Source organism: Taeniopygia guttata, chromosome 1A (genome assembly GCF_048771995.1).
Source record: "Taeniopygia guttata chromosome 1A, bTaeGut7.mat, whole genome shotgun sequence".
NCBI lineage: Eukaryota > Metazoa > Chordata > Aves > Passeriformes > Estrildidae > Taeniopygia > Taeniopygia guttata.
Window position 1 is genome coordinate 67,455,194 of NC_133025.1, and position 23,351 is coordinate 67,478,544.

Genomic DNA, 23,351 nt, shown 5'->3' on the forward strand with positions numbered 1-23,351 from the left:
CTAGACTTCATTTTATAACTTGCTCTAAATTTGCCATAAAATATGTAACCAATTCACCTCTAACCAGTAGAGAAAGTCTATTTAAAATAATGCACCTAAAGGAAACTTCTGTTTCTTTGTGTTGATTCATGCCACTAAATATTTTGATTGTTGGAATAAAAATGGAAATCGGGGGCTTGTTGCAGAAAGTTAATTCCCAGTGAGCAATTATCTGTGTGACAAACCAACCTTGTAATTGCCACTTCTGTTTGCAATCTCCACAGAAAAGAAGATGCACAGAGCCCAAAGGCAGCATCTTTTGGGGAAAAGTGAATTGTTAGCATGTTGCATGCTGAGGTGAGGATGGGGAAAGTGCTGGACTCTTCAATCACAGCAGTGCCCAGGGTGCCTAATGCCAGCAAAACCAAAAAAATGGCCCAGGGAGTCCCTGATGTTCATGGCTGAGAGTAAAATCTTGAGTATGAGCCCCAAAGGCAGTCAGTCTGCAGACAGCTTGTGGGAGGTGTCAGTGGGGTTAGGGGTGAGAGTATCTAAAAAGAGTGCCCAAAACACATGGGTGAAGTTTTAGCACTGATGACTCTTCTCTCAAGACTTCCTGGAAGCAGAAGAGAGAATCCTCTTTAAAGTGAGTATAAGTAGAAGTAAATGTAGTCCAGGTTTATCCCCTATTTCGTGGGGAGAAAAAAAATTTAAAAGGAAAAGTAATGAAAGAAGAGGGAGAAGTGATTTTTTTTTTTTTTTGGCTGTAAGTAGGAAAGGTTTATAATAATTTTTGCTGCATCCACTGTTGAAAATGTGTACTGGAAGGATTATAGTCTGGATATCCTTAGGACTGCTGCCATCCTTGTTCCTCTGTAGAGGAAGGGACAACAAGCCTTGCTGTCCCTCTCTGGGAGGAAAAGAAAGCCTTGATCCCACCTCTTGCTGTGGACAGAGCAGGAAACTAGAGAGAAATTGTGTTCTCTATGGCAGCTGGAGCCTCACCATAGCCTGCCTGATTTTGTCCCTGCCTGTGCTGTTGTCATTTGGATTTTCCAAAGGCTCTCTGTCATTATCCTGGTCTTGCTGTTTAAACACTGTGGCAGCTCTTGAGAGAAGCACGGAGGAGACAGAGAAAGGATTCCTGACCCAGGCCATGGTGAAGTGGGAGTGGAATCCAGGTCTGCTGGCCAGGCTGCCATCCTGCCCTCACAGAACAAGCCAGCCCCAGTTTCAGGGCTTTTCTCTGGTGCCTTTATCAGAGATAATACAGAGAATGATGCAAATGGACATCTGAACCTCAGAAGCTGCAAAACTTGTTTGTATTAACTTTTTGAGTATATATTTTCTGTTCAGGTTGTGCTAGCAATGGCATTCCATGAGGAAGCCCCTGCTGCTCCTGTAGCTAGCCCAGCCAAGGGGAATAACCCAGCAGATAGTGTGAACTGTGCTTTGACAAGCTGCAGTGCAGACCCCCATGCAGGATTTCCCTTTCATCACATCCACATGCTGTCTCTGCCTTCCATTGGCCCCTGGGGGATGCAAAATGAAAAACTGCCTGATTGTGAATGATGACAGTAAAAGTTTATAAGCTGCTAAAATGAAGCTACAGCACCTAGGAGCTCAGTCACCTTTCAGTGTTAGATGATAGGTTTTTAAAACTGGCTCTGGGATAGTGCTGCAAAAGGAAGGGAGCAGGCAGAGGTGTGGTGGTGCTGCTCTGTGATCAGCAAAAAGGGAACATGGCATGGAGACAACTGTGCAGGAGCTTAGGGAAACTGATGGCACTTGTTCTCTGTCAGTCCCTGGGGAACTAAAGGGAACATCTCTGAAAAGAAATGTGTTTATAACTCTAAGATGTTAAGGGAAGAGAAAAATGTAAATATATCAATGTGTGTTTGGCAGGGTGTAATCCTTTGCTGGTGTCTCTCCCATGATGTGGAACTGCTCTTTGTCTCTAATTAGAAAAATATTAACAATCTAAGGATGGCAATCAATGTGTAAAGTGGCATTAGTGGCCAAAAGGACTGTTAAGGCCATCGGGTTTTTACAATACAGCTGTGGTAAGAGGGCTGCTTTTCCTTCTTTCCCCATTAGCTCATTCAAGGGGTGAATAGCCACATTATTTAGATGGGAAGGTTTTGATACCAGACTTTCATTCAGGGGAAAGGTGACTTTGGGCACACTGATGCAGGTGTAGTTCAGATCAGGGGTATGCTTTTAATCTAGATCTCCCAATAATCTCTGATTTGCATCACAGAATGATCTTGGAGCATGAAAACTAATTCTTTTTAGAGGGAACTAAACAACAACAAAAATAAGCTCATGTATGATATGTTCCAGTTGTTAATGGGAACTGCTCTGAGATGTGAACTCCCCTGAGCTGTGGAGAGTGTGGATATCACATTCTCAGCACCAGCACTTTCACACTCAGCATTTCTTCATTAACTGCTAATGAAGACAGTCTATGTGCGTTCCTCAAAGGCAATAAATATCCTGTATTCCCAAATAATGTATATGGTCATTACAGCACTGTATAGGTCTCTGATATTCTGTAACTTCAGTTTCTGCTTGAACTTTTCTTTTTACATCGGTTTGATGCTTTTGCTGTAGTTGGGTACTGATTTCCTTCAATTGCAGACTGGCTGGGGCTGGCTTTGTTTTTAACCATTTTGATCTCTACAGTTATTTGCCACCTGAGCTTGTTTGCAGAGTGGTTGCAGTGGACAACACTAAAAGCAATACAGCCACAAACTGGAGTACAACAGGAAAGCACAGGCAGGGAAGTCTCTGTGTGCTGAGACTGTGTGTAGGTGTGCACTGTCCTCTGCTGAAAGGAGGGCCAAAATGGCCCAGGCACTGTTCCAAAACCCTTGGTTGAAAAAGGTCTGATTTGTGTAAAAAAACACTGAATGAAAGAAAATGACACCTTACAGGCTTATGGGTAAAGAAGTAAAGAAAGGTAAAGTGTCAGGCGGTGTCTTGGTAATGGAACACCATCCAAGGCACTGAGTGAATGCTTTTAAAAATAGTTTTCAAGCTCTTTCTATTAAAAAGAGACTATGAAAACCATGAGAGATACAAGTAAGGATTTCTACAGCCCACCTTAATTCTAGATTGTCCTAAAATTTTCACAGCTGACTTAGATTTAGCTGTGTGCACAGGATGTTACGGGTTGGAAGATGGTCCAGTCATTACACAGCAGCAGCTGTGCAGGATTAGGTTTTCCATGACACTTCAGATTTATTAGGGAAGTTCTTTAGTTCCTCTAGATCTCTACATGCTGTCTGCAAAGCAAGAGTAAGACTCCAAAACCCCCATGGATGCTGTGAGAATGAAATTTGTGTCAGCAGCTACAGGGTGGGGGGGTCAGAGCACCTGTGGGGGTTGTGTCTCACACCGAGTTCTCCTCGTGGCTTCCACACGAGCCACGTCTCGTGCTGCAAGGCAAACTCATTCTGCTGCAAATGTCTGCTTCACCAGGCACCTGGTTCCCACACCTGCTGCATGAAGGTAAATTGGAGAGATTCTTCTTCTTCTTGGCGTCCTTAATGATGGTGAACACCCTGGGGTTCTGGGCCGTTGCACACAGGTACGTGTGAGAAAATGAAAACTTGGTGTTTCGTTTGTAGGTGCAGGTAGAAATGCTTATAAAGTCTGTAGAATAGTGTGTAATACAGAATAGTTCACATGTGGAAAGGTAAAAAAACCCCTAAAACAAGCTGATGTAATTAACCTTAAATAGTTAAAGGGTCTTAATACAAAAAGCCCTAAAGAAAGAAGAGCATCATATTCTTTCTAGAAGGGAGTTCATATGGGAACACAAATCTATGCTGGCCATGGAACTGACCTCCACTGGCCTTGGTTTTGTACCCATTTATAGAAAGCATTGCTGTTCTCCCAGGCAGCTCACACCTTTGAGTGTGGGACACGGGGGTGGTGAAAGAGCCACTTGTGTGCAGCAGTTGCAACAAAACCACCCCCAGATATTTTCTGATACTCTGCTGGGCATGGGAGGAAAGCAACTTCCTGCTGGAGACAAGAGAATTGCTCAGCCCCCTCACTGGCACCTGCAGAGCCTTGGTTTAATCCTTGTATTTTGCCTGTAAAATGCAAGGAACTCACAACTCCGGGACATTTAATCACAAGTGATTTTCTGTTGTCAGCATTATAAATAAATCAATTTTCTGTTGTCAGCATTATAAATATAAAGTTAAGAAGAGGAAGGGCAGCAGCCTGTGCCACCATTGGCTCTTAGGTTTTGGGAGGCAGCTCTGTGGGAATCCTGCAGGAACCTTAATGGAGCAGGGATGAGGATGAGAGCAATAGAAAACTTCCAAGGGCAGTGCACTTCTAGAATTCTTGACAAAAAATGTTGGTTTTTCTGTTACATATAGCACCAGCTTTGCAGCTGGTTTACCAACATACCAAAGTTTCATCTTGTTGATTATTTCAATGTGATTCTCTTCTTTTAAATGTGAGCTGAGCCACAACTAAAAGCATTTCTCCTGAGTACTCCTCATATGGGATTTTATTCTACTGTAAATTGAAATTTTCATTTGTGGCATTTACTGCTGAAAACTAAGGGGTTTTGATTGTCAAAATGTTAACATACAATTGGTTTAAACTTAAAAAAAAAAAAAAACCACCACAGCTTAACATTTTTATGAAGAAATCTGTTGACCTCTAATCTTCCTAAAAATAGAAAACCAAATGTTTAAGAAAGTTTATTTCAAATCAGCATTTCACTTCAGAATCAAGGTACCTCATTTTTCAATAATACAAGTTTTGACTTACAATTGATTTCAAAACCACATATTTTTAATAATTGTTTCCTTTTTTTGATAAGAATTCTCTGAGCAGGGAGTCCTCTGAGTGAGGACTATTCAGATAAACGCTGGTTAGGCAGAGGGGGAAAACAGACTTTAAAACTTGGAATAAGGAAAAACACACCAAAATTTCTCTGTGGGAAAAAGCATGTTAATTATTAATTTTTTTTAAAGGACATAGTACAGGTATTATTAACATCTGCACCCAGTTTGATACTTCTCACCCTGAAGTTCTGAAAGGCTCTAGGAAAATGCATATTTGCATTTTCCTATTTTTTGGCTGCTTTGAAATCCAAGACTTGGAAGGTACTGCAACTTAAGAAGTATTGTGTATAAACAATGGGTGAAGCTAATACTTTAAAAGATGATTATTTTGTTATTCTCTTTCTGTATCATCTCCCCCAGATACAACAATCTGCATGAAGATTGCACCAATGAATTCAGAGGAATTCTTCCTGGAGAAAAACTTTTAAAGCATGAAAAAGCCATCAAGAGTTATAATGCTGTCCTGGAAAGTTCTCCCGTGGAGAAAACCTGATAGAATTTCACCCTGATAAAATTTCAACCCTAAATTTTGGAGGTTTTTTATCCACCAGCTCTCTAAGGATAAATTACCCAGTGCACTTAAGTGGAACCATGTCCTGGTATGTATGAATGATCTGGTGAATAATAATGTTATTTAGAAGTTAACAACATAGCATTCTTCATAGGATTTGGCCTTGAAGGAGGCTGCACTGTCATAGTTCACCTGGAGGTCACCAAGAGCTCACTGCTTACCACAATTGATGGAGAGAGGTTTTTAATCTTTATAAGGAAATAGGTATCCACATATATTTGTATTTAGGAGTGGTCAAAAATTAATAAACATGCATATATTTGTTTAGCAAATTACTTTGTGACAGTATAATTAACAAGTGATTTTGAAATCCTCTATTGACTGGTTGATGTTTGCAATGGTGGGAATCTTGTGTACTGCTCTTGGCTCTGGCTGCTTTAGTTTCCCTCTTGGTGAAATGGACACAAGCATTCTTTGCAAATTGCTTTGAGATCTACCAAAAATAAAACTAGAAACCAGATGCCAGCCATCAGTCCATAAGCTGTGCCACGAAACATTGATGCTGGGGTATCCAGTCTCATTTGGCAGCAACACTGTGAGATCTGCCATTCCTGAAGGGTGATATGAAAAAAATTGCTAATAGTAGAATGAGACACTGGAATATATTAGCACCAAATTTACTGATTGCTGCCCAGCTGAAGTGGGGTGAAGGGAATTAGGAAAAGATTGGAAAAGGGTAGATGCAGTTGGAAATGTGGGGAAATAATTATTAGTAAAATACTTTCCTACACACTGTTAAACACTCCCAAAATTGTCTGATTTTGTTATAGTGAGAGATGATAATCTAACCCTTAATATTTCTATTTAAAAAGAGTGATGGGAAGTGGGGTCTTTATGTGATAAGGAAACATCTCAAACCCAAAAAAACTAAAGGAGCACTTTGATATCAAGAGGTTCATAATGAAAGGGGCAGTGAAGTCAGAATGTTTGCTAGATATGAGGAATGCTCTGCCACAGGAGAAGCTACATGAAAAGGATGGAATTCACTGAGGTGACACAGTTTGTGAGCTGAAACTGTGCAAGAGCTGGCAAAGGAAATTTCTTCTGCACCATTAACCACATTTAATGCTGTAAATTTAGGGTGGGCATTGTGGGAGTGGGAGAAAAACATAGTGAATCCACCCCTTCCCAGCAAGGGACAGACTATTTCTCCAAAAGTGGCTGCATGAGCTGGGGCTGAGAGAGGAGGGACAGCAAAAGGCTGAAGGATCTCTTCTCTGAGGGCATTGGAAAGTGTGAAACACGCTAATTTCCACATATTTAGGTAAATTTACCCATGACACCTGACAGTTATTTGCTTGTAAGGTGTTCTTCTCTAAATCATGTTTGTACTGCAATAGACCCAGGTTTAAGCCATGAAAAATATTCATTTCTTTTCTGAGAAATCCTTGAATACTTGACCTTTGTCCTTGCACAGAAAAGCTACAAAAATACTGCTTGGAGTCTGCTGATAGGAGGGATGTGATTGCTCTCAAGGCATTTGAGAGTTAGACACAAAAGGAGAGGAACTATGTAATAGAAGGTGAAATTTACGTTTTGGGCAGATGAATATGATTGGACTGTAGATGTTTTATTAAATTACATTTTTTTTTTTAATTGCAAAAGTAACAGTTGCTTGGAACCATTTACACCAAGAAGAAGAAACTTAACTCTGTTTTAAGGTGAAATGTTTAGTCTGCTGCATTCTCAGGCTGGATGGCCTCAAACTTCCCAAGGCCACATTCTTTTTTTTTTCTCCTCAGAAACTGAAACATGAGAATAGATGACAGCAGATAACAGAATGCAGCCATTTGAGTTGAATTTTCTGATGAAGATAATTATGCAAGAAAAAGAGGATTAGTTAACTCCCTCGATAGGACCTCCTTAGAATGGGCTTTGGGGTGAAGAGTAGAATATTGAAAGCTCCCTGCCTTCTTCACACAGACAGGAGAATTTTTCTACCAGATTTAATAAAGGGTTTGGCCTTTCAGATGGATGGCAAAAGAAAAGGGGGCAGTGGATGCTGAATTTGGCCTTAGTTCAGTTGGTGGAGCAGAGGAATCTACATTCAAAAATCTATCAATCAATCAATCTCACTGTTATGACAGAGCAATTTAGCACTCAAAACCAACAGACAGGAATTTTTCTTGAACTGCAGCATCTAGGACTCCATTCAAAGCTGATGGAATCCTTTGTACATACAGGGCACTGCCTAAATTACATAAATCTTGTGCCAGCACACTGTGAAATCAGTATAAAAGACTCTAAAGGCTTGGTCTTTAAAAGAAGCCACTTTTCATTTCTAAAAATTTTGTGACTTTTTACATTAAAAAAAAAAGAAATTGGAGGAGAGCAAAAATAAGGATGTGTGTGTGCATACAAAATAATGCAATAAACAGCTGAAAAATGTTAGAAGAGCTTGCTTTTGTTCAGCCTTTTGTTGATCTATGGCAGTTTTTACAAAGCACTCAGATCTGACTACTTGTGTTTGAGATCACCTGTTGCCATTCTGCATTGCTTTGCACAAAGTAAATTTAGGATACTCATGTTTTAATCCTCACCATAAAGGTTTATAGTTCTGAAGTGTATTGTGGGAAAAGTTGCCTCCTAGATGAGATTAGGAGTGGCCAGAAACATCCCAGTTCCGTTTTCTGTTTGATTACTGCCTAAATTTTCTAACTTTTCTCCCTTGTAATTAGTAGGAAGGACTCTAGATTCAGACTTGACTTGGGAAGAAATTGCTTTTGGGCAGCTCTGGTTTTAACTGAGAATGTGCTGTGCTCATCAGAGGTCATTACTAGCCTTGAAATGGCCTGATGGATTCCTGATTACTGCTGGTACATTTTGGGGGTGTTTTTTTAAGTATTAAATATGTAATTTTTTACTGTATTCATGGACACACAAAAAAAAAAAAAGCAAGTTCTGTCCCAGACAATTCATAGACCACCTCAGTTAAGTCTAAAAGCATGGGATACCATTTTTTGGGGGAGGGGGCTCTGTAGAAAACTCGATGGAGAGGATTAAAATCTCCATCTGTTAAGTTTGCACTGATTATAAAACACATGCTCCCAGTTGGAACAAGATGCATTAAAAGAGCAATTTCACTTCTACTGCCTAGCACAATGTCATTGAGCACCTGCAATAGTTTAAGCATTAAGCATAATTGGCTTTGCTTGACATAAATCTGTAGTTTTGTAAATAAGAGCAGTTGAGTTTCTGTGTAATACCAATTAGCTATAAAGAATGCTTTGTTTGCTGAAGCCTGCAGCTTTGTGGAGGAAAGAGGGGGTTGTTAAGGCTCAGCAGTGGTACTCAGAAGGTAGAACCCAGATTAGACAATTACACAGGCTTTGAATATCCCTGTACAAGTTACTTCATTTGTTTCAACCAGTTTCCATAGAGTACAAAAGAAAGAACATTTATAATTATTTTTTTTTGTAAAGAGGTCTGAGAGTGTCTGATCAAAATACCTTGGAGGTAATTTTACAGCACTAAACTGAGATGTCCTGTTCAGTGTTGGATTTCTTTTCCCTTCTTTTAGTGGAAGCTACTTGAAAATTCTTGAGGCACCCTGAAAATTCTTGTAAATTTTCTTGAATCACTTGTTTTTTGCCAGGGATGGAGGAAAGAGGTGCATGATCTGCTAGACATGAAAACCGGTCTTGTTCAGTTCCTGTGGGAACTGTGGGTTGGAAAGGTCAGGTAGGAGAATCCCTTCCTTGTGGCATTATAGAGTAGAACTGCAGAGCAGAAGTAAAGCTTTTAACTTTAGCTTAGTGTCTGTTTGCTGTAACATGTATTAGATTTGTCTTGGCAAAAGCAAATGCAGCAGCCTTCCAGAGGAGGTTTTCAAAATCTGCTTTTTTTAATCTTAAAAAAAAAGGGCATTCACAAGTCTCCTCATGATTTCTCCATTCTGAATAGAATAAAAATTACCTTTTCTTTTCTATCTACCTGGTCTCTAGAAAGTGTCACCATTGAAGTCATATTCTGGTGATGTAGTACTTTAAATTATTCTAGTTTCAATCTTTGTCTGCAGCTTTAAATATAGATGTCCATGAATTAGAGAAAGATAACATCTAAACTTTATGAAATCTACTAGTATTGGTGATGGCTCTTTAAAGGTAATCAGTTCTAATACTCAGTGGTAATAAGTGTGAAAGAAACTGCTCTGACAGGGATTTTTCAGTGTTTTGGAGATATTTCATCTCTAGAGTACTGGATATTGCATCCTAAGGCTACCAAGTTGTAAATACAATCTATAGGGGTTTTTTTTATTTCAAAAATAAAATTGAATGAAACTTTTTTAAAAATACTGTATGACCAATATATTTTCCTACTTTGATGTTGATTGTTTTGCTTTGAGGCTGAATGTTTGTTTGTTCTGCCCAGCTTAAATAAAGGAATAGGAGTCTGTATATCTGCCATTGACCTGGGGGAAGTCCACGACCTTACCATCACCACAATTTTATGCAGAGCCAAAATGTTCTCATTCCTATCTATCTCACTTCTGAGAAAATGCCCAAGTCTAGAATACACTGCAGACATTAGCTTTACATTTTTTAGGCTTCTTTCCTGTTAATATAGGAAGCAACTGTTCAGTTGGTTGCATTGTCACAGCTTAGCTTTGAGCAGAGTTTTTGAAATTGAATATTCATTTTGAACACCTAGCTGACCAGCTGGAGCTGAATTCAGGTTATGAATATTTTCTAGAGTCTCCTTTTATTATTTAAAAATATATATTCTTTTTCCTTTTGGATCAGAAGAAATGTTTTGAAAGCTGAAACTCTTAGCAGACAATCTGAAAGGAGGAATCAGTGGGGACATCAACAGAAAAACAAACCTTAAAGCAGTGGATGTTTGTCCTACCTGCTTTGTAGCCTGGTAAAAAGCACCTTTTGAAAGCAGATCCCAAATGCCTTTATTGTCATGTTGTGGGAACTTCAGAAGCAAGATTGCCATGAGGTTGGGGGTAGTAGTCACAGTAGCACTTAATGAGAAGGCACAGTGAGTTTTCTGTTTCCTTTTTTGCTTGGTCAATGACTGTGATATGAAGATACTGCCTGTTTGGCTGGCAGGATGGAGCAATCTTTGATAACAAGCAAAACTGTTAATTCAAAACTAATGTTGAATAGTAAACCCAAAGGTTGCAAGAGGATGCTGCTTGAAAGCAAATCCAGCATTACATGCAATTCTGAATTTCTTCACCTTAGTTCACAGAGTTTTGCTGTTGTCTTGAAATTGTTCCCTTTTAAAGTATTCAGGGGGAAAACCTGAGAGATTTTAATATCATGCTGGCAGATGATAACCCCCTCAACAAGCTGTATCACTGGTTATAAAGAGCTGTCATTTAATGGAAATGCTCTTTAAACTTAAGCTGTTTGTAAACTAAACTTTAAAGGTGAGAATATTGTGTAAAACCTTAACAGCAAAAATATTATGCAGCCTTAGGTATTCTGTAAAAAAGAACTAGGGAATGTCTGTGACTGTAAGGAAGAAATTTCATTGCAGAGATACAAGTACAGAAATTATGCAGGCCTTGCAAAAAAATAAGCAAACAGTTTCAGGAACAGAGAACAGCAAACTCTATGAAGAGGGGAAGGAGGTGATTATTAACCATTTGAAAATGGTGTTACTTTATTCCTTTAAGCTTTACTTGCTGCTCTTTGGGATAGGAAATTCATGTTTATGAGATTACGTGAGAGTGGAGGAAGGTCCTGTCTGTTAGATTGCACAGGTATTAAAAAATCTAAATACAGTGGCAGTAAGGGCACACCTAGAGTATCTATTTGTTTATTATTATTAAAAAAAAATTCTAGAAAATGCTGCTTTTGTAGTTCTGGCTTAAGTAGCTGAAGGGTATAACTTTGTAAATCCAGTGCTGCTTCTCCTGACAGTTCAAGTGTGAATTGGCAGTAAATTGATTCTTGCCTTTGCAAAGTTTGTTCATCTGATTAACGGCTGAAATGGACTACTCTCTGTTCAGTTATTTAAAACAAGCCTGCTACAACGGAGGCTGTAGCAAGGGTTAACTAAAGCAGGCTGGTTTGGGGTTTGTTCTTTTCCCCTAGCTGGTATTTTCAAGCTCTCTTCCTATGCAGCCAGTGGTTGTTACACCTACCTTTCAACATTCTTTAGTAAATGGCATTTTCACTTTCTTCAAGCCTTTTTAAGATGCAGTGAGTTCCAAACAATCACTTGCACAGATGTTCATAAGTGTTTTGGGGTGGGTTTGTTTGTTTGTTTGTTTTTGTGTGTGTGTGTGGGGGGGGTGTTGTTGGGTTTTTTCAGATACTTGTTCAGTTCTGACACAGGCTCAGGCATGTAGATCCTTCAGAAATGCTCAGAGAGAGTAGCCAAATTTAAATTATCTATTGAATGCTGAAACACAAATTGCACATGAAATCCCCAAGCTTCAAGGGTCTCTGGCAGGTCACATCCTACCAGTCAGTCAAACATTTAGTCAGTGCCACCCCCATGCACCTATGAAACTGAGGCTGTTTGACACCTCTGAGAATATTTCTCGTGTTAGATCTGTTGTAAATGAGCACATGGTCCAGAATAATTAATGGTAACACTTCAGTCCTTTTTTGACAGAGTTGTGTTTCTCATGCAGTTTGTGCTGGTCTGTCTATTTAGCTGCAATCAGCCATGCCTGAAAGACAGGAAAGAACAAGACGGACAAGTGTGTCAGTGAGTGAACCTCTTTTCTGTAATTAGAAATGCACAGGGAATAAATTATTCTCTAATTCAAGCTGTCCAGCTCACACTAATAATAACAACTCAAGGAGCAATCTGTTTATAAAAATCAAAACTGAATTTGTGAGACTCCTTTAGTGCAAGACAGGATTTACTGTGTAGCCTTGTTCTGGTTTATCAGGGCTCCAGGAAGGCAGGGTGAGTGTTTGAGGCTGCACTACACAGCCATTTCAGAAGCAAATTATATATATCACGGATGATTAGCTAAAACATTAATCAGAGATCACCGTAGCAACTCTGGACCAAATTTTTCTCTGCTAAATTAATGACTGATAAGGAAAAAATGCCACAGAATAAAGGTATGACTAAACTTGGCCAAAGTCCTGTCTCTATTTTTCTTTTGTGGACATCTTTTAATACTTTTCCATTCAATTGTCTGGCTTGCATGGGCAAGACCTTTCCTGTGGAGGCTCTGGAGAGGATCCTTAGCAATGCCTCAATAATCCTTGTTTTGTTTACATGAGTGTAATTAAACTCTTCTTTCTCTGGGCTGTAGACCCAAGAGACTGGATGGGGTCTTAAACTTTTGCGCCCAAAATTTTAGAGACAAGGCTCAAGGGATTTTAACTGTTTGTTGCAATTAAGCTTTTGCTACTATTTTCTCCTAAATTAACAAGTTAGCCATAGTTAAGGCCTATGCAATTGTAGCACTTGATTAAGATGCAAAAAATGTGCACTGAAGAGTGCTGGGCCCTCTTATTTGACTTCAACTTGGAGTCAAGTGGAGCTGTGATGTTTTGAGAGTGGAGGAGGTGCCAGCTTTCCAACAGTGAGTCTGAAAATGAGTGCACAGTCTTCCTTTCACACCTGGGAAAGTAATCAGGTCTCAGGATTAGATATGTTACTTATCCTCTCTGAGAGCCAAAAGCTGTAAAGAAACTGCTCAGAATTTGAGCAGCTGTCATAAAGCATCCCTGACATTTTTAAGCAATCTCAGATCTTTGGATGAAGAGCCATGATAGTAACTCTACTTTTTTGGAAGGCTGAGATGTACACAATGAATTCTGTCTGTCAGACAAAATGCTGCAAAAGAGAGTGGTGACTACCAGAAGTCAGCCTAACAGGTAACAATATTTTTTACTCTTATTTTTGTGAAATCTCAGCAAATCACTTTATTCATTTTGTTCTTCATATGAGGTGTCTGTATATGGTCAGTCACTGATCTGAAAGTACAGATGAGATTAAGGGGAAGGAACAAAAGCTATCAAGGTTTTCTGGCACATTTGTACATATGCATCACTTCAAAACAAGTAGAACAAGCTTGAAGACACTGTCCAGTAAGTCTGAGTGCCTAATTAATTTAATTGCAAACCATTAAATCCTCAAATTAGTTTATTATTCAAATATATTCATGTACTTCCTCCCCCAGGGCTCTCCCCCTAGAAACCCCTGCCTTTTCAGTGCAGCTCTGTTTTGTGAACATCTGAAATCTGAACAAAAGGATATCCACCGTGTGTCAGACCAGTCATCCTTTTACCCAGTGTGTGAGGGGGGGAAATAAAGGACAAAACACAAAAGTCTTCTGAGTAAAGCCTTTGAGGAGCCCAGGCTGAAGGAGATCCCTTTACTTCTGTGTTTCTGCAGTCCCAATAGCTTCTGTAGCCAATCAGAATATAAACAATAGCTAAACAAAATCCTAATTACCAGTTTGGCATGCTCTAGTTTAATGTTCAATTCAGGTTCTTGTTTTCAGTTTACATTTGGCTTTAGTATCTTTCTGCCAGTACTTTTGCCCGTAGGGGTTTTATGCTGTGCTTTTTGAAGTCCAAGGTGAAACCAGCTGTGGGCCAGACACTTCCCTGACCAGGCTTCTACAAGTAGTAAGAAGGGGATTTTGGGTGGAGGAGGGAGAATAAACTTGCACATCACCTTCACAGAGTGCACACTCTTCAAATATTATTTTGTCTGAGCCACAGCTGCCCTTCCCAGAGCTTTGTAGTTCAACATCTAACATCAGGGAGCTGTGCTAATGACAGGAGCTGGGGACAGATCTGGTGTTTTTTGTGGTGTAACCTCTCGTTACAAGAGTGAAATAAGTCATAAGGTACTGGAGCTTGAGTTTTTTAAGTCCACAAAATAGACACATGGTTGACTTGAAGTTAGCTTTAGAATTTATTTGTAGGAAATTCCTCCCTTTGAAAACAGGATGAGATCTTTCCTTTTCATCATAGTAAGCAAGGCACTTGGGTCTCCTCTGATGGAAGAATTAGGTCTAGCTTTTGTCACATTTGAAAATAAATAAAAATGAGTTGATGCTAACACCTTGGCTTCTATACCTTCACATGAACTTAAGCCCTTCATGGTCTGACCTCCAAAGAAGGATGTGTACAAGTAGTCTTCCTGGGGTGTTTTGGGCTTTGTTTTTGTTTTCCTTCGCCTTCTCCAGCTTTCATCCACCAATGCCCTCAAAGCTTTGGTATGAAGAGCACCCCAGGGTGTTACAGATGTTCTCCTTGTTTTTTCAGCTCTTTTGGCTGCTTTTGACAGGCATCTCTCAGCAGCCTTGTGCTGGCATCCCTGCTCCTGCTCACCTTTTCTCTCACCTGTTATGGCACAAGGGTCTTTTTTGTCTGCCCCGTGGCACGCAGTGCTCTAATCCAGGCTCCTTCCCATCTCCTCAGAAGTAATTCTGCTTTCCTGGCTCCCTCTGAGGATCTGTCACCCAGCCCCACTCGCTGCTGCATTATTAACCATCGAGCAGACACCGAGTGAAGCTGCTGGAAGCTGAATTCAGAGAGTGTTTCTGTTGTGCCCTGCTGTTCCCCCAGTCCCTGCTCCACTCCCGGTGTTCCTCTGTGTGTGCTGGGCATTGGATTTCTGCAGGAACCATCAGCGTGCCCCTGTCCTTGTGCCCTCACTCACTGCTCCTTGCCTGATTTTGGAATTGCTTCATTCCAGGGACAGTGGGGACATCCAGTGGTCACATGGATTATAATTAATTACTCCTGATCCCGTCAGGGAGATCAAATTTCCAAGCTTTCTTGTTTTCCCAGCGTTTGACTTGTTTTTCATCATAGCTCATTATGCTGTAAAGTGTCTGACAGAAGGTTGGGATGACTTGTTTTCTCTCGTCTTTTTCTTCCCCTTATGTGATGTTGCTTCGTATCTATCAGCAACAGAAATCAGGAAGTTGAGTCTCTCGCAGACAAATATCTGGGGATATCTTTTAATTGCTTTTCAAATTGAGGATTTGGAAGAAAGAGTAAAGAAAATATGAGCTATTCTTTTGAATGCATAACACTGGAATAACTGGTAAAAAAAATGTTATTGCTAGTGGTGACAGGGAATTTTTTTTTAAAGTGATGACAAATAATCACAACTTAAACTTTTTATACAACTTTTTAAAATTACCTCATGCATAATGCATATGCACCTTGGTTCATCTGGCGTCTGTAATGAGGCTGAGAGGAGCTGTCTCCTTCCCTTTTCTGAACTTGGCAGTGATCAGATTCAGTCCCTGCTCATCGTGGAAGCAGAGCCTCCCATTTTCCCAACTGAGTGGTTTTTTCTGGAATGATTCTGAACAAGATACATTTTTAAAAGATACAAATAAAAATAGACCTGTTCTGTGGTTGTCACAATATAGCATAACTGTGAATTCCAGACCTTTCCATCAGAGGATGGGAGATGCTTCTTATCCTGTCCTGCTAAATTTGTACTATATGTGTATATATATATAAATTTAATTTGTTAAATTAAGTTGAATCCATTTAAATTAATTGAATATATATATATGTTTAATTTGTTGTATAATCATGAAGTGGATCCAGCTGTCCTTTGCTCTCTTGGTAATGCCAGAAATGGCACAATATGACCTTACCATCAGAACAGCAAAATGTCTTTTTGCTCAGCATCACTGTGGTCAAATCTGCTCCCTTATTTATTTTTAGAAATATTAAAAAATAGTATGAACCCTCAAGGAATTGAGAGAGTACATTAAAACCTTAACTTATTTTAAAATTAATTTATTATCATTTTGTGTAATGTTCTCTTAGTCCATCTGATAGAAGAAAGGTTGCCTTTATTTTGTTGTCAAATTACAAATTAATTTAAACAATATGATTGTTCCTCTGCTGTTTACCACTTCCACATTAAGATAAAATTTCTGGAAGCCACGGGAGAAGTCCTAGTAAAGATCACTGGCCTATTCATAAAATGCCTTTAAAAGTTTTATGATCCTTTAATGGAGTGCAGTGTGATAATTCCTCCTGGAAAAGATCTAGCTCTGGAACAAAGCCTTTTGAAGGAACGCTGCAGCTTTGGTAGAGCAATTCTTTTCCCCAGGTTTGCATGTGGTACCATGGTGGTGACAGTGACCAGCCAAAATGCTTCAATCATCTGGAAAAAATGCGATGCACAAATGAAGCAAGAAAAAAGTAATGGATTTTAAATTTTACCTCTGTGAAAGAGGTAAAATTCAATTTCTACAAGGCAAATTCATATAAAGGAAAAAAAGAAACCGAAAATGCATTTGACATTCAAGCAAATTATGTTGAATTACCTCCACTTTATTTGTGAAATAACTGGCTTTTTGCAGTGCATGATGGTTGTTAAATTTCAACAAATCCTTAATTTTTTTCTGGGTGATGGAGACGGTGGGAATACCAGACTGGAAAAGCCGCTGTGTTCTCTCCTTTTCGCTTCTTCCCTGCTGGTATTTTCCCGTGCAAATTCATCTTCAATACCCACTTCAAAAATATGGATGAACATCATAAGCTAAATAATGGGTGTGACTGAATTTATGTCAGAAGTGAGCATTTGCAAAGCTTAATTTTTTAAAAACCACTCTGTCTTTAGGCCAAAGCATTGTGCCTTTTACCATCTGGTGGAAAAGGTGAATTGTTCAGAGTTGTGAAAGAAATGCATTTCAGCTCTGAATAAACATAATGCATGTGGGTTTTCCATGCTGCAGACATTGCAGTGGAGACTGGTATTACTTCCTTAAAATCGAGTGGGATTCTGGACATTTGAGGGGGTGTCAGGAGAGCTCTGGGCTGCACATCCTGTGCCATTAATCAGCTGGGGAGCGGAGCCCTGGCAGCTCACCTGCTTCTTCCTCCACTTCCTTCTGCAGGGAGCTGCTGCTCCTACTTCAGTCTCCCAACAACCCTCAGGAATATGCATTTCAAGCCCTGCCATAGGGAGGTGTGGCAGGGTTTGACAGTGGCAGCGGATATCGCGGATGTTGGGGGGTTTTTTTGGTTTTTTTTTTAATGTTTGTTTTTTCTTTTCTCAAGATGAGCCTTTTCCGTTTGCGCTTGAAGTTTTGCTTGATTAATGTATTCATTAGAGAGGAGTGGCGGTAATGATTAAACAAAAACAGCTCCAAAATGCGGAGTTCATTTCAACCCGTTTGGTTTTGTTGCGCGCAAATTGGATTGGCGTTGCATCCTGCACAGCAGGTACTCCACTTGAAATCAAAGACTGATGCTTTTATAGGATTAGAAAGGATATCTTGAGGGGTGGAGGAAGAGACTGAGGTTGAGGGACTTCTGTTGCTTTTTGTTGTTACTTTTTAGTAGCAATGGTGGATGAATAATGATAATACTGCTGTTTTGTCTGCCTTGAGCACTAATAACATTGTTTGCTTACAATTAAAAGGAAATAAAAGCTTCATTGTACCTTGAATTTTGAACAAATCAAGGATGCTTAATTGAGATTCTTTCCCTCATAAATAACTAATGGCACCTGAGTCTGTTTGAATTTTAATGCTAAATGGCTCTGAATGAAAATACTTGACTGCTGAGTCATGTCAGGCTGCCACACTTTCTTTCTTTTAATCTGACTGTATGTCTTTTAAGAGCTTCACAAATTACTTAAGCCCAGTCTTTGCCTAAGTAGAAACCTAATGAGGGAGCTGAAACTTGCAGAGGATTGCAGTTAGTTAAAATAAATGCAGTTGAAGCATGTCTCTTGGAAGAAAGATCTGAAAGGATGAGTTGAGCTGCTGAAGGTACTGATCTTCCTCGAATTCACCATGGCCAGTTGTTGGCTGCAACGAGAGGGGAAGGTCCAGGATCACTCCCATGGCTCTGGCAGGACCTCCCAGTCAAAATGCCCCCTTGGGAGGTGAGATCTGAAGGAGTCACCAGCAGCCCGTGAAAACCGAGCTCTGGTAAAACATCACCTTGAACACCCTTTGGCAGCGCTCAGAAAGCCAATATTTCCCATAAAAACATTTTCAGATTGCTTTAATAATGATCCTATCCTCATGTAGGCTTTGGGGCTCCTGACTTGGAATACCCTTCCTTGCAATCTGCTCTGCTTAATCATCCGGCATTTCTGCACACTGTAGCTTTTCTGAGAGTGGTTACTGTAGCTTCACTGTTTACTCTTTTCCAAGTCCCAGCCACACTTATGGCTTCACAAAATATTTCTTATTTAGTCTCTTTTTAAATACATAATTCAATGAGCTTCTCCTGTCTCTTAACGCTGTGAGGCATCAAAAACCTTGGGTTTTCCTAATGAAACTGTAAAATGCTTTTCTTTTTTTTTAAATAGTGTATTATTTTTAGTCAATACTTTGCCTCACCTGTACAGAAGAGAGTTGAAGGGAGGAGCTAAGACTATTCACCTTTTTTTAGTGTCACTGTTGCTTTCCTCAGTGTGTCCACAGATTCAGATTATGTGCAGGGTTGTCTTCCCTGTGTATTGCTCAAATACAACAGATGGAGAGTGTCTGACCTCAGGAACTTATCAGTGCCTTATGAAACAATAAAATCAGAATTCTGGGAAACAAGAGAGAAATATCACGTATCCCAACCAATTAAAACTCTTCTCCGGCTGATGCCATTTGATAACATCACTCCATGTGATATGAGCTTCCTCTCAGCTGGTGGTGAATGCTGTCTGGTTCTGTCTGTCTATCTGTCTATCTACCATGAGAATCATGACTGCCCTGGACCCTTGTTCAGGGTTTAGTACCTGGTTTCATTCTGTTGCCTGGCTTGCCTTGGTCATTTATGAGCATCAGGGTGTGCCTGAAGGTTGAACTTGATGGTCTAAGAGGTCTTTTCTGTAGTATGGTATGATCTATGGAATTTTTCAACCATATAAAATCCTAAAATTGCTATAAGGTTTTGTTTATTATTATTGTTGGGTTTGGGTTTTTAACATTTCCTACATTTTACCTGTCCTGTATATGGTTTACAGAAGACAGGGCCTAAATTTAGATTTGTATGATCAAAGCAAAGGGAGGTCTGGCATTTTGTCATTGATTATTTTACTACAGCAGAAAAATTCTGAAGTCTAGGAACCTGCAAATAATAATTACTGCTCCCAACTATTACCTGACTTTGTTTTCAAAACTGATCTCTACTGCAGATTTAATCTTGTATTTTTCTTTTCAGGTTTGCCTAGCATTAAATTTATCTGTATTCTGTATTAACTCCTAGGTTGGTAGAGTCAGTTCTTGATGGGGTTTGGATTGGTTTTTCAGAATAAAGGATCTTAACCTATACAGTTCACATAGGCTGGACCAAGGGAATAAATCAATAACCTTCTCTTGCATATTTGTGCTCCTGCTTAAGAAATAAACTTTGCCATTTCAGTATATGCAAAGCAATAATTATTTCTTTTGTAGTAACTCCCTCATTCCAGTCTTAAATCAACCTACAAACTCCAGAGGAAGATGTTCTAAAAATGAATAGACACCTGGAAAGCAAAAATACAGGTCAGGATTCATAGAGGTACCTTTTCTAATTCCAATACTTTTGCATGAGAGTAACTTTGCTTTTTTTCTGCCTCCAGCATTGGTATATAATCTCTTTAATTGGCTGAGATTTTAAAGAACACTCTAATCAATGTTTGCTTCCCATTGAACTTTTGAGAGAGAGATTTGTGATGCATTCTCTTAAAATCATGAACAGAAAAGCAGTTTGCTTACTCAAAACCAGCGTCCCATTGAAGAAAGATGTGGTGTTTATCATTCAGCAATCAACTTAATTGCCTTCCATTATGAAATTGGCTTGGGTTTTTGGGATCCCGCCATAACAGTTTTTAATAGCACAAATGAATTTTTCATAGAATGAGAATGGAAAAAAGTTCCAAAATGCTGAATTCAGAGATACATTTCTCCACTGTGCATTCTTCCATGCTCCTGCTGGAAATCATCGAGTCATATGTTGTTATTGCTTGTCAGAAGACCCATCCAGATGGGAAGTCCTTCTATTTTATATTAGCAGAGGCTGTAGGCAGCCAGAAATAGGGAAGTGGAGACAGCCTTGCCGTCTTCCAAAACTGAATACAAGAGGAATGTAATCAACCTCCCAAGAGAAATTGAGAAGTTTTACTTATTCCTCACTTCAGTAGCTCAGTTTTATCTGTAGGGTTGTTCTGCTGTGAGCCTTGATCTGCTTTTTAATGCTTCTTTTCTCCATTGAAGGGGGAGTATCCAACAGGTCAGGAAGTTCCTCTAATCTTGGAGATGATAGACACAGTAGATGCGAGCTAAGGAACTAAATCCAGAACACCCCATGGAGGCTTTCCTGGAGTCTCTGCTTAGCGAGGTGATGTCACTAAGTATCTGAAAAAAAAAAACAAAAAAAACAACAAAATCTTTACTTTTAGGAAGTTGGAGCACTTTTTGGAGACAAAAATGTGTAGTTCTTTCAATATGTCTCACATGAATGCTGTAGGGTCTCTTTCCTATTGGTACAAAGAAAAATCTTCTCTAAAAGGTTTTCCACACTAGAAGATCTACATTGGTTTATTCTCATTTAAGTGTGACCAGTTGATTTAACACAGCTATTTAATTTTAAAAAATAATTGAAATAACCCCTTAGCTTTCTGGGCTGGAAATCAAATTTTGGCTAGCTGTTGTATTTTGCTGCAGGATCTGGTCTTCATAAGTGGCATTTCTGTGAATATTTCATTGTTGGTTTCTGCCTTTCTTGGCTCCTAAGGTCTGAATATTAAAATATCACTAAAGTTAATTTTTAGAGAGATTGAGGACACTTTCTAAAAAGAAACATTTTGAGGATGATGTAGGATTTGGGAAAAAAAACAACAACAGCAACATAACTTTTCAGTGCTGCTTCTGCTTTGTGAGCATTGATTTCCTGCTTGGATTTGTTGATTAGATTGGGTTTTTAAACTAGGTGGTTCTTAATGCAATTTTTTTTAATACCACCAATTTTCATGGTTGTTATTGTGAGATTATTACAGAGGCATTTAAAAACCATTTCTAAGTAAAATTTTAATTTCCTCATCTCTCACATGTAAACTGCAGTGATGAAAGCAAATGTTTTCATTGAATTTCATGTTCTTTCTTCCAGAAGAAGAGGAAAAAATTTGAAAGCTTTACTGGGAGAAAGTTTTAAGGGGTTTTGCTGGAGATTCTTTTTTTGGAAGAGGGAAGCTGTCACAAGAAATAAGAAAATAGATGGACATTTCAGAATCTGTGGTTGTCTAAATTCCTCTAAAGATTAATTCTGAAACTAAAATACTTTAGGAATCCTATGATCTAGGAAAATCAGACTGGTATCCAACACATATTAGTGGATGCTGACTTCTTCCAGTGGTAGCTGCTGCATGTGCTTGTAGCTGTCAGGAGATCATGTGGATGCATTGTCTGATAATAGCTGTATTTTTTACTTACCTGTCAGTTTTGAAAGGCTGAATTGATGGTGTGTGTGGTTTAAACATGTGGATGTGTGCAGTACGTGTCTGTCAGGGAAAGCTGGAAATGTATGAGTTAATTGTATATTGTTTTGTAGTAGGGTAAATTTTTAATCACATTGCCATTGCTTGTATACTTTTTTTTATTTTTTTGGTGAAGGAAGTAATTGATATATGGGACACAGAGGGACATAAATATTTTATTTGGTCTCCTAAAAATAAAAATAGTCATGTGGGTTTCTTTCATGAACTTATATGTCTATAAGGTTTAAGATGAAGGAATTTATTCATGAATGTTGAGATGCAAAAAAAAAAAAAAGCATCAGCAATAACAGCTGCCTAAATCAGTTGAGACAGTAGTGAGTTACATAGTTTTGTTTTATATCTGCTTTTACTTTTGAGGGCAGGGAGCTTGTAAACACTCACACCTCTGAAAACAAAAATCTCTGTAGGTGGTGGCACACCTCCTTTCCCTTCATTTACTAAATCCTGCATTCCCATCCTTCTTTGTCACTGGTGATGTGGTACAAGGTTGCTGATATGGGTTGCAAGAAAAGTCTGTATTTTTTGGAAGGAACTGATTTTCTGGGACAGTAATTGGTCTTTTCTTGACAGAGCAGAAATGGCTCAAACCAACTGCATCACACATGGTACTTTTTTCTCTAAAACCACATCCACTGGGGCTTTCCTTAGGCTGAGAAACTTTGTCATGCTGGAATAATGCGTGGGGCTTCAGGACACTGATGTGACAACAGCATTATGTACTTAATGTGGCTGTAGGTTGGGGTTTTTTTTAAGGTTTTGTATTCAGGTATTCAAAAACATGAAGGCATCAAAGTGGCAGTGTTTTATTTAGACACAGAGATGAGAGAGATGTTCCAGGTTAGATACAAGTGGTGACCATGAGTGACACTGCTGGGCATTGCCTGGGCAGGGAGCCTGGTACCCACCACCAGGCTCTGACTCAGGAAAAATGTGATTAAAACAAGAAGTATAGCGGAAAAAAAAAAAAAAAAACCACTTGGCTCTGTTTTCCTTTTTATTAAAAAAAAAATAGCTATTAATAATCTCCATAATAATATCTGCATGTGAAATACAGTGGGACAAGCCCCAGTCTGAGCTGGAGAGGAAAGGTGGGATGGGTGCAGGTGTGCTGTAGAGGTGTTGGCATCCTACTGAATGCTCTTAGCTGGGTCTTGCCAGCCCTGTCCTCTGAATGCAAACCCTGAGTGGTTTAACAGATGATAAAACAAGAATTGTTTGAAAATCTCAACAAAAGAAAGCCTAATATAGATTCTCTAAATCTGATCAGCACGTTGCATTGTCCTCATTCCTATTTATCCAATTTAATAATGTTATAATTGGTCCCTCATGAACATATTTGTCTTCAAATCTGTGGTTTAGCACCAGGAGTTTGGTATTGTGGTTGTTTGGTGTTTTTATTGTAGTTGTTTGGGGCTTTTTCCCCTCTCTCTTTGCTGCTTGCTGCCAGCTGAGCGCAGCATGTTGTTTGCCTGTTGAAATATAGATTGGGTGATCCGTCTCTTTTAGACCATTCAGTGATGAAATTT

At 39.2% G+C, this 23,351-nt stretch overlaps 1 protein-coding gene across 6 annotated transcripts in view; it reads left to right on the forward strand.

The window, feature by feature from the left end:
* Positions 1-22,026, forward strand: part of SLC15A5 (solute carrier family 15 member 5) — a 75,049-nt gene extending 53,023 nt beyond the window's left edge. For 3 of the 6 annotated variants that reach the window (XR_012053757.1, XR_012053758.1, XR_012053759.1), the window contains 3 exons: positions 3,463-3,571; positions 5,214-5,452; positions 19,745-22,026. Coding sequence is in view for 2 of the 6 variants with exons in the window: in XM_032746380.3 (XP_032602271.3) it covers positions 3,463-3,571; positions 5,214-5,346 (242 nt within the window). In the remaining 4 variants the exon portion in view is untranslated. Of the gene's footprint in view, positions 1-3,462; positions 3,572-5,213; positions 7,819-19,744 lie in introns of those variants that run through there. The other 3 variants (XM_032746380.3, XM_072923806.1, XR_012053760.1) reach the window with 2 other exon arrangements.
* Positions 22,027-23,351: the final 1,325 nt, after the last annotated feature.